The 12,403-nt window shown below is 34.8% G+C and overlaps 2 protein-coding genes across 2 annotated transcripts in view; one reads left to right on the plus strand and one right to left on the minus strand.

Moving 5' to 3' along the window:
- LOC117120673 (arylamine N-acetyltransferase 1-like) overlaps positions 1–2,474 on the minus strand; it is a 6,155-nt gene extending 3,681 nt beyond the window's left edge. Inside the window, exon 1 of the mRNA XM_033265696.1 lies at positions 2,279–2,474. The gene's annotated coding sequence lies outside the window, so the exon portion shown is untranslated. The remainder of the gene's footprint in view (positions 1–2,278) is intronic.
- A 1,375-nt stretch (positions 2,475–3,849) lies between these two features.
- On the plus strand, positions 3,850–12,403 carry LOC117120670 (zinc finger CCHC domain-containing protein 8-like). Its single transcript, XM_033265693.1, has 10 exons — positions 3,850–4,056; positions 8,304–8,346; positions 8,602–8,676; positions 9,068–9,164; positions 9,512–9,672; positions 10,304–10,427; positions 10,760–10,887; positions 11,439–11,581; positions 12,034–12,167; positions 12,314–12,403. Exons 1-10 carry the CDS (start codon positions 3,894–3,896, stop codon positions 12,401–12,403), a joined length of 1,158 nt encoding a protein of 385 aa, XP_033121584.1. The 5' UTR covers positions 3,850–3,893.

A 12,403-nucleotide genomic window follows, 5' to 3' on the forward strand; every position in this document is an offset into this window, starting at 1 on the left:
GATGCTCACGTAATAATAATAATAATAATATGCAGAAATTTATAACGCGCCAATTCAAAAACTTTCAAAGGCGCAATAAACAATTAACACAATTAAAGCGATTTTGTAAACAATAAAGTTATCAAATTAGATTTAAATGAGTTAAAATTTGAAGATTGCCGAACAGAAAGAGGTAAAAGATTCCAAAGATAAGGTGCCTGAACAGAAAAAGATATGATATATGTCCTACAGTCGAATGACAGAAACACATTATGCTATTATGTATCAAGAACAAAGCCCTTTGGATCATTGTGCTGAAATGGTAAAATAATCGAGGTCTCCTTTCGCCCACTGCTGTATCCGACACTGACCTCACGGGTACAGCTTTTCCTCTCTGTTTTTTTTGTTTGTTTTTTGTTTTTATTTTTAGGCAGGACTGACGACTGCCCCTCCCACTCCCCTTCGCTGATCCGCCCCTGAATGTTATTGCAAGGTTTTGTCTGCAAAATTGTTTTAGTAAAATTTTAATGACTGAGAAAAGTAAGTTAAGAAAGTCGGAACAAGTTCAGTGCGCGTAGTTAGGCCTATTTCTTTTACTTCCAATTTATGATCATTATTCTCGAACAAAAATGTGGAATCTTTGATCGCAATTAATTTGTCTTCGGCAAACGTGATACATGTTATGCATTCGATACAGGTACTGTGTAAATACCGGTCATCATCGGATGAAAACTTTCTCTAGCAATTAAGGGCTCCTCCAAAAATTGATGTCGCTTATATCATATAATCAAACCGCTTATCGTGTTGATGTAATCGTAGGTGTTTCTTTAAGAACAAATTTAAATAGAGAAAGCCAATGTGGTAAACAGGGGATTCATCTTCAAAGTCTAGAGGTATCGGATCCCAAGAAGGAAATGCCATGCCGGCATCAACTAGATGCAGGTCTCCTGGTTTTGTAAGATCGCGAGCTATATTGCATAAATGGCTGTTGTGATTATTCAAAACAGTGCAGGGTGCAACCATTGTGGTATACATCATAAACAATTGCGTTCAGTAAAGGGGGCACCCTTAAGGTGCTCCAATAATGGTCAAATCAACACATGGCCTATATCACCCCTATTAAGGATACAGTTTTTATTATTTTATCGTATTGCAACATTCAAAATAAGAAAAAAAAAATTATTCGACTTTATATTTTGACACCTTTTTATTTTAGCAATAAACTAACAACTGTTCACAATTTCTCTCCTGAATTCTTAGAATGGATATCGGTATTATATGTCTCTGCCTGTGTTACTTGGTATAAACTAATCTTGTCAATTTTGACCTTACCATGGGCATTTATTTTTCCTTATCTTTATTGTACTTGTATAATGCTTATCCATACCTTTACTCGATTCATGCTACTCTATCTCACAGAAGGTTAAATGTTTAAAGAACAGATATTGGTCAACAACATTGCATCATGAAATAATATTGGAAACACAACATTTGTTGATATAATTAAATTTCTATTTGATTTCATAAGTGTAATTTGCAATATAAGATTCAATGGAAAACTTTTTTTCCACCCGCCCCTGTATTCAAATTTTTACAATGTGACAGCAAACAAACAAGTTTTTTTTTTAGGCCTTTAACTTTAATAGGCTAGCACTCTAAACCAATAGATTGAAAAGAAATGAAAAATGAGTGAAAACCGTGTATTGCAAATCAGACAGGATATAAACGACAAAGAAGTTCAACGTTATAACCTACCGTATTTGCTAAGAGTCATTGAAAATATATAGTTCGTACTCAATAAGTCCTCTTTTTTTTTTATTTCTCTTGAAAATGCATAGACCAAATTCACGTAACACTGACCTATTCTCTGTGCCCTAAAGCCAAGGCAATGGTACTAAAAACGGTTTCATTCATAGACTCTCCTATAACGATAGTATTACTCGCGACGATACCATTATTGATATTTTTTAAACAGTATTTCATACGTTCAAAATCAAAGTTGCTCATTCAATATAGGCCTTCTTTCAGTTTACTAGGAACTTGTATTGTTATCTTTATTATTTATTGTATGTTTCTTGTATTTTACTATATATTATATATTGTAGGCCTATGTGTAAGACATCTTGTAATGGGCAATACCGCTGTTGGAGTAGTTCAAAGAAAATGAAATGAATGAAATAAAACTTTTTATCTGCATTTAACCTTAATTTGACGTTTTAAAAAACGATACTTCTGCTATGTTCGGGAAACAGATTGACCATAATTGTCGTAGCATTTTATATAGAAAAAAAAAACTTACCTGCACTAGTTTTTCCGTCCTTTTATGAGCTGGTTAATGCTGAGACAACTGCTATGAGGATTAGTATCGAAAACAAAGGAGACGGTAAGACATATACAGTGTCGTAGCTTAGGTCAATGGGAAAAAAACGTAAAAGGTCTTAAGGTGAAAGCCATAATAGTGGCAAAGGGAGTGTTATCGAAAGTAATCGAGCGGCACGAAGTTGTCAGTACCGTTCTTTATTGAAATTGTTCTGACCGGACCTTTGTGCAAAAGAATAATTTTGCCTAACAATGCCTTTTGAACAACCACTGCCAAAAAAGGTCAGTTATCTTACAAAATATAGCTCAAAACGTAGTAGGTCTAATTTAACTGAGGTCGATCTTTTCTGTTCCAGTGTCATCCAGTAACCATAGTCAATTGAGGCCATCATTATTTTGTGTAGAGGCTATTGTTTTGTGTTAATGCAATTTTTCTACAATAAATTTTGTTATATGACTTGAATATAAACATAGGCCTATTAGCCAATGCACATCGTAATATGATGTTTTGTGTGTGTTTTGTGAATAACGATACTGTTAGTGGTGGCGGGTAGTATTTTTTAATGGAAGGTTGGTTAAAACAAGTACATGACTTGATGTCTGATACTAAGAAATCCTTTAAGAATAAGTAACGGTATCCATTGTACATCCATTACAAAATAATTAATATATTGTTTCTTTTAAGGAATTGAAGTTCCCTCTAATAGAGAAAAATACCACTTTAGTGCCGGTCCGTATAATCATGGAGGAATTAGTTAATTTCTCCATGGTATAATTAGAGGGATTCTATTTGACACCAAAGACGGTTTTGCAAACCAAACTGAAAATTACTACAGTGCTTTAAAAACAAAGATAATATATAATCAAAAGCCGTGTTTTGTATATATACAGTGCTTTGCTCCGATAGCGTTATAGTATTATTGATGTTTGTGTTTTTGTTATGTATATTTGGGTAGCGAGCTAAGGACTTGATGTGAGGCTACTAAGAATTAGGCCCTATATTAGGAATCAGTAGGCCTAATAGCACAATTATCCATTCTAAAACACTTGGAATAAAACAAGTTAAAACGTAATGAAGAATAAAATTGTATTCAAATTCATAGCATTGTATTTTATCCAATTCCCATGTAAATGAGATTGCAATAAAGATTACGTAAGGTTACGATATTATAAAAATGATTTTAATGCAGTTTGAAAAAATATATGATGATGACATTTTATGCATCAAAAAGTATACACAACATAAGATGATGTTTTTATTTGTGTATAGGCCTACAGTGCTCTATTGAATAGCTTTACTGATTGTTTTAGTAGGACCATGGTGGAATTAGTTTAGAAGAAGATACTAAACTAATTCCTCCATGGTAGGACGGTGTTAGAATAATCATGGAGGAATTAGTTTAATCAATTTTGGTAGCGAGAACGAGCGCAGAGTGTGACCTACTCATCATAGGCCTATAGTAACTGTCCATTTTAGGCCTAAAACATTGTAGCATAGAACATCTTACATTTACAATATCATTTCCTTATTATTATTTCTATAAATAAAGGTAAAAGTGAGGGAGATGAAGCAATGACAGAGGGCGGTGTTCAAAATGGCAGCCAACTCGGAGTGCACTGTCTTCGGAAGTGGTGAGGTTTTTGCAGAATTTGATTCCGTTCCCAGTGCTGAATCTGCTCCAAATGCTGAATCGGTGAAGAAAAAATCAAGAAAAAAGTCCGCTTTGGATAAAAAGATTAGTCGACTTGTCGCTGAGAATATCCTTTAATTGATATAAAATGGGTTGAGCATCAGTTAACTCAAGCCCTAGCCTAGCTAGGCCCTAGGCCTATGAGGCCCCTAGGCTAGACTAGGCCTAGTGCTGGTCTAACTACTGTCCTGTTACTTAGCCGGGGATGTAAGTTAAAACGATGCCCCGCATTGCCGGGAGGTGGGCGGGACTTCCACATGCATGTAACCGTTTCGGAGATTACATCCCCGGCTAAGTAAGTCCCCGCTAGGCCCGGGTCAGGGGGGGGTGGGGGGACTACAATTGACAAGTGCATAAGCCTAAGGCCTACTAAACTAAGAAAAAGTAGGACTTGTAAGGCTAGCTTAATAGGTGTCTAGGCATGCTTGAACGGGTGCATACCTTTATGAAGCGCCAAATGTACTTTCGCTATTTAACAGATTAAACATAATTCATTATTTGATATATAATTCAGAATTTGTTCATTATAAAATATACATAGGCCTAATTAGTTTTGACTAACAATTATATAAATAATTAGTGGAGCAATGAATTATTTACTGTATAAATAATTTTAAGTAGAAAAACATAAATAATTGAAGAGCTGAAAATCATATATAAATAATAATTTTACTCATAGTCATTATTTATTATTAACAAATTTGTATATTTATAAATAAGGAAAAAATCGCTCCACCAATTATTCATACAGTATTGTTCGAAGAAAACTAATTATATATATATAATGCATGTACATCCATTGTATATAAATAACGCTGTGGCTAGAGATACTGTACCGTATTTCTACTTCAATTTGCTAAAGGTACAGTAAATGGCATTACGTCACCATCACCCAATGAAGTGCCAGAATGTGCATTTTTCAAGACTGGCATTGCATATTGCAGATCACCCGCGATGAGCGGTGAAACGAGAACGATTTACAGTACAGTACTGGGAAATTCTTTGCTTGGCGAAAAATCTAAGCAAGCAAGGCCTGCTCAGCCTTGCTTGGATTCTGCTTTTCGCGACAGCTGCTCTGGTGACATTGATCTGAGTGGCATAGGCCTATATCAGTCATAAATTTAGCCTAGTTCCTCCGTGATCATACCGTCTGAACTTCATAATCCCTACATCTCAAGTTTTAGTCCAAGAAGCTCGAAATAATACCACGCTTTACAATCCCACCAAAATATTCATACAATTTGAATGCGCAAAACCTGTCTCTTATACACATCTAGATGTGTATAAGAGACAGCCTTAGGCCTATGAGGCCCACTAGGCTAGGCTAGAGCTGGTCTAACTGCTGTCCTGTTACTTAGCCGGGGATGTAAGTTAAAACGATGCCCCGCATTGCCGGGAGGTGGGCGGGACTTTCACATGCATGTAACCGTTTCGGAGATTACATCCCCGGCTAAGTCCCTGCTAGGCCCGGGTCAGGGGTCGGGGACGGGACTACAAAATTGACAAGTGCATAAGCCTAGGCCTACTAAACTAAGAAAAAGTAGGACTTGTAAGGCTAGCTTAATAGGTGTCTAGGCATGCTTGAACGGGTGCATACCTTTATGAAGCGCCAAAATGTACTTTCATTATTTAACAGAACATAATTCATTATTTGATATATAATTCAGAATTTGTTTTATAAAATATACATAATTAGTTTTGACTCTAACAATTATATAAATAATTAGTGGAGCAATGAATTATCTACTGTATAAATAATTTTAAGTAGAAAAACATAAATAATTGAAGAGCTGAAAATCATATATAAATAATGATTTTACTCATAGAATAGTCATTATTTATTATTAACATCGTATATATTTATAAATAAGGAAAAAATCGCTCCACCAATTATTCATACAGTATTGTTCGAAGAAAACTAATTATATATATATAATTCATGTACATCCATTGTATATAGCTAACGCTGTGGCTAGAGATACGGTACCGTATTTCTACTTCAATTTGCTAAAGGTACAGTAAATGGCATTACGTCACCATCACCCAATGAAGTGCCAGAATGTGCGTGACGTCATTTTTCAAGACTGGCATTGCATATTGCAGATCACCCGCGATGAGCGGTGAAACGAGAACGATTTACAGTACTGGGAAATTCTTCGCTTGGCGAAAAATCTAAGCAAGCAAGGCCTGCTCAGCCTTGCTTGGATTCTGCTTTTCGCGGCACCTGCTCTGGTGACATAGGCCTATATCAGTCATAAACTTAGCCTAGTTCCTCAGGGATCATACCGTCTGAACTTCATAATCCCTACATCCCAAGTTTTAGTCCAAGAAGCTCGAAATAATACCACGCTTTACAATCCCACCAAAATATTCATACAATTTGAATGCACAAAACTTTTCGTAGGGCTAGTCTTCGTCACTGTTATGGTACAGAATCTAGGCCTAGATCGAGAGAATGAGTTTCCCCTTCGTGATTATTACTATTGTGTCAAATTTTTCCAATAATTTTGATGCAGACCTTAAAACAGTACTACGGTATATAAAATGCTAAGAGGCCTTATGAATCTTCTTGTTTAGTATATTCAGTTTTCAGTGCTTGTCATGTCACAGGTGAGCAGTGTGTGACTAGCGAAAAAATGTACTTGATTAGCAGATGATTAGCTAGGCAAAGATAGAATACAGTATATTCTTATAATACTTTCATAGAAAAATGGCATACCACTCAATAATAAGTCATGTCATTTATATAGCCTTATCAAGCAAGGCATCATCCTCAGGACTCAAGGCACATGTATACACACACTACTGCTAGTCTTTGGTAATCTATTTATACTGTACTGTACATGATCGTTCTCCTTCCACCACTCATTGTGGGTGATATGCAATGCCAGTCTTCAAAAAATGACGTCACACACATTCTGGCATTTCATTGGGTGATGGTGACGTAATGCCATTTACCGTACCTTTAGCAAAACAAAGTAGAAATATGGTACCGTATCTCTAGCCACAGTGTATAAATAATGGTTTCACCTGCAATTATATAATGCTGAAATATAATTAATAATTATATTAACAAAATATAAGTACATAATGAATTACAGTATATGTATACTGTATAAGTACATTTGGCACCTAGAGATTTGTTCATTATGTACATATAATTAGTTTTTCTTCCAACAATTATATTGTTAACCAACGAATTCAGTCTACGGGCTGCCTGTTGTGCACAATTAGTGCACCCACCACCACAAAAAAGTGGAAATTTCAGAAAAAAAAAAAGTTTTTCTTTATTTTTATTTCGCCCTCTTCTGCTTGAAATCGCCAAAGATAAAGTATGTATTTCTTCTTAATTATATAAATTTTACATTTACCAATAACATTTTATTTTTATTTTCTCCTCCGTCTGGATGATATTAGCAAAATTATTTGCTAAATAAGAAAAAAAAATTTATATTTAATTTTATTCCGCCCTCCTCCAACAATCTTTAAAAAAATAAGTATGTGAAACAAGGAATAAAAACAGTCACGCCGAAATAAATGTACATGGTGGTGATCACTACCTTGTTGGAGTAATTTTATATGAAAAATGTGTGGATTCATGTATTTTCTTCTCAATAAGTTAAGGTGCATAACATAAACGTAATGATATTCTGAGAGATTTTGTCAACTCAAAGAGGTCTGTAGGTGTCGGAAAGTTTCTCTGCATAATTGTAGGAGCAGCTCAGTTTTTGGCAATTATCATGTCCCTAGTTATATGTCTAAGTGTCAGCTGGGTGCTTTGGTCGCCTATAATTTAGAGACGTTCTTAGACCACTGAAATCACAATTGTGTGTGTTTTTTTTTAATCATCTTCCTTGAGTGTTTCTTTATTTTACATGATACATTGCATCTTTAAAGTAAGACCCATCTCTTTTAATTTGAAAGTCAAATGTTTACAATTATATATTATGTAGTCCATGCTTTTGTTTTGACTTTAAACAGAACACACTCTCTATATATTCTCAGCTTTTCTTTTAATAACCAATAGTTGTATGCTTATACTTTGTCCCCAATATGTGTTTTTCCATATTAGAAATATATTTTCTTTGGACCAAAAACCTTTCGAATCAAAGAACCTTGGAACCAATGCCCTAACTTCGCTTAAATGACTAACTTTTTAATGAAATTTTAAATATTCTTTAGTAGGTAGGCTTAGCTTAGGCCCTAGGCGACCACTTTCTTTATAGTGCATACTCACTTTTGCCGGTCTAAATTTCCTCTTCTGCACTTTTTAGTGATTTGTATTTATTAATTCCTTAAGACTATTCTTGTTACATGAGCGACTCAAAGAAAAATTGAAAATGATTATTCAACCAAGGTAAGTAGTTGTACGTATACCTTACTATTATAGTATACCATATTAGTTTGATCGTTTGATGAAGATTCAATTATCCTGGATGTTAATAAAAGTATAAACTTCTTAAGATTGCTGTTAGTATTATCTTTACTATACCGTATTGTTGTTTGTTAGAATTTTTGATGTAGAGTTGATATTTGAATAACATCTGATATTGTATTAATATTAATACAAGTTTTGATTATCTAAAACTTTTGTGTTATTTGATTTTCGCAGAGGCGTACATATAGAGGATGGCAGGTACGATGGACCTATTGCCCAAGTTATGTTCATGAATCACAGTATAGTAAGGTAATGTTACAACTCATCACATATCAACACATGCACTTGAAGTATGGATGTTGCTTGGTGGTCTAGTATGCTTACCTGTCAATCCCAAGGTTTTGGGTTCAAATCCTGTGACAGCACATGATTTTTTTTTTCTCATGACAAAAAAAACATCTCCACTCTCTGAGCCACATAATGGGACTTAAAGCATCAATTTTTTTTTAAATTTACTTAGGAGAGTCCTGAAAATCAATTGACCTTCTATGATATACTTGAAGAAGGGTCATATGACATGAATATGCATGATGTGCCTATATATGGTCATGATGATGTCATCATGACCATATTTAGGCATTGTTACATGTTTTACACACACACACACACACTATTAATAGATAATTCATTATTTCTGTAGAAAATACCGTCAGGAGATAGAAGATTTCTTTGAGGAACTGGCTCAAAAACATATCGAAGGCGACCACCAACAAGAACAGAATTTTCCACAGCCTCAGGTAGGCACATGTCTACTTCTACTCAATGTTGTGTCATGTTGTGAAAAACTTACAATTTGCATGCCAAGTATAAAGATTTTATAAACATACAAATTGAACTTTGACCTTCAAAAGGGTTCAGAGCTTGAGTGTGAGAGGGATCACATTGCTTGTACTAAGCCTGGCCACAGTCAATACAAGATACTTTATATTTTGTCATTCATTGATATTTGTTTTCCTGGTGATTAAAATATTTTCATATGGCAATTACATTTGGCTGTCTTTTCATCCAGTATTAAAAACTGGTACTTCATTACAAGGATCTGCAATATAATTCATAGAGAAAGTGCCTTTTATTTCCAATGTAGTCTTCATCGGTGAAGCTGTTGACAGATGTAGATCCTGAGAAGAAGGAGGCATTTACAGCCGTTGGGAATGTGCAATTTTTTAACCAATTCTGTATCGACAAGATTGGAAAACCTTTGTTAAATGGAAACCCTCGATTAACAGTTGGATGGTGTATTCCGGAGTATCCTATACAGTTTTTATTTGTAATTGTTATTTTGTAATATTTATCGGGCAGCCAACATTATTAAATTTTTTAATGAAATTTCCAATTCATGCTATAATTGTACTGAATGTTCCTGAATTTTAGTGTGTTTGAATGAATGTTAATAGTAAGGTTTATACCATTACATATTTTGAGTCAAATAACAGACTGACGAATTCTTTCATAATCACCAGCTTTTGATCACAATGTGTTTTTCCATCAAATGATTTTTAAAGATACAGCCAAATGGTAATGGTATTTGATATAGCGCCTTTTCCAGAGGATACAAAGCGCTGTGGACTAAATGTAACTTGTTTCAATTGTATAAAAGACCATCCAAAATGTTAATGATTTTCTAAGAGTACAAAACATATGCTGAAAGGAAGGAGTAAATTATTTACTCTATTAAATTTTTGCTTTTGAACAGGAGGGAAGAGGTTTCAGTATATAGTATGTTTTGTATCTCCTAAAGATAGACCAAAATGCACAATATATTCGTACTTATATTATGAAAGATGTTAACGCATATAATCAGATAGGCACGATTATATATTGAGATTTTTGAAAAGCGTAAATTGTATAAATATATTTTATTCCTGAACACTAGTAGCTATGAGCAGATGTTTTCAGAATCCCTCCCAGAAGATGATCAGCCAAGTGGCAAGAAGAAAAGACAAAAGGCATGTTGCTTCAACTGTGGTGAAGATGACCATGGTGTCCGTGATTGTCCACAGGTAACTGGCTCCTATCTACTGTACATAAGTCAGTGGTGTACATGTATCTAGGGGTGTGGGGAGTGCCTGTAGCCTGTAATTTCATAACGAACTACCACAAGCCTGCAGTGTTGGCACCAGCAGTAATCCTAGGGCACTTGACGTCCTCTGTCAGGCACCCTGGACCTGTTGAAGAAGAAATGCCCAATTATTTATTTTTTTTACTAGCATGGAATTCTGACTACTGTAAGGCATTTTCAGACCAGGTCACATATAGTACTATAATTATCATGTGAAATGCTTGGAATGAAAAAAGTTATCTAAACTGTGTTTCACGATTTACTGTTCTACAGCCACAAGATCTGGCAAGAATTAGCATGAATAAAAAGAAGTTTCAGATGAGTTTGCCAAACATTCCAACATCTAAACGGTATCATTTAGATGAAGAGAACGTTGAAAAATTCAAAGCTGGAGTAGTAAGGTATGTGAAGCTTGGCAGATAGTAGCACGCTTTAAATGCAAATGGCTTGATGCGAACTGCAGCTGTTTGATGTCTAAAGGTGGTCAAGCGACAAGCACTGAAAATATTAAATAGGATGTATTTGTCAATTTGTCTAAAATATATTTTTATTGGCTATTACCTTTTGAATAGGGATTATTTTTCATATTTATATTATTTTTATTTTATTCATTCTTGCAAATACATAATTATATAAAAACTTTACCATATAACAAAATATCAGCATTGCATTTTGAGCGAGAGAGCAGCAAAAGCGAAACCAATCTCATCTTAGACATGTACTACTCCCATTAAAATGTCATTTTATATTTTTATAAATTTTAGGAAGGCCTTTATTTATTTATTTATTACATTTTAGGATAAAGGAAATAAACAAGGATAACCAAAAGTGTTTATATTTCCTCAAATCTCATTGAAAACATAGGTTGTCAATGTTCTTTACAATATTGTATTACTTTTGAAAAATATGTCACGAGAAATGAAAAAAATAAATTGTGTTTGTCGAAATGCAGTGAAGAACTAAGGAGCGCTCTCGGACTGAAGCCTAATCAACTACCGTTACATATCTACCAAATGCGAGTGTATGGGTATTCACCTGGACATCTTAAAGAGGCTGAAGCTGTCAAATCTGGCCTTACAGTGTATGATAATCATGGTAAGATACAGTGGCATAACACCCATAACTCTCAATGGTGGGGGGTGGGGGAAAGCACAAAATTAAGAAAAAGATATTCTTTGATAGAATGGGTTCCAGTCCTAAAATTGAAACTATTAAAATTAATTAATTTTGGCACCAATGGCTTTCCATACTATACCAAAAACAGATGCTGGTGGCGCTCTCCAAACGTCAATAAATTAGACTTGCAGCAAGTCTACCTTCCAGTCTACCTTGATGAATTTAACGAAGGGTGAGTTGATGAATGGTGGTGTAGGGCAAGATGAGAATAATGTTGTTGATGATTATGGAGAACAAGATGAGTAGAATAATGATGGTGAATAGAATGTTTGTATGGTGCATTTATGGAAATGTGAAAAAATATATCGTATACAGTATTATTGTGGTTGACAATGATATACATTGACTCTTTTAATGTTATTGTTTTACAGATGGAAGTGTTGGTGGTAGGCAAACAGAGCAGCAGCCAGATTATGACCATGACAAATTAATCTGTTTCCCAGGGTTCAACGTTGATGTACCACATGACATGCATGATGTAAGTACTAATGTATTCCCAACCCTAGTGTGTGTGTGTGTGTGGGGGGGGGGGGGGGTCACCTGTATAAAAACAATGAGTGCTCTAAAAAGACTCCTGCTCTACCTATTTGACTGAAAACTGGTAACTACCATTTACAGAAATCCCTTCTACACTACCTTTCAAAATATTAGAGCCATTTAAAGGGTATATTAAAAATCGAACAAGGTGCCGTTAGCCATCGGTCATCTGTCAGCACATGCGTGTCAAAAGAAATGAACTGA

The sequence above is a fragment of the Anneissia japonica genome, unplaced genomic scaffold (genome assembly GCF_011630105.1).
Source record: "Anneissia japonica isolate Jap-2015-1 unplaced genomic scaffold, ASM1163010v1 scaffold288009_len375886_cov190, whole genome shotgun sequence".
Taxonomy (NCBI): domain Eukaryota; kingdom Metazoa; phylum Echinodermata; class Crinoidea; order Comatulida; family Comatulidae; genus Anneissia; species Anneissia japonica.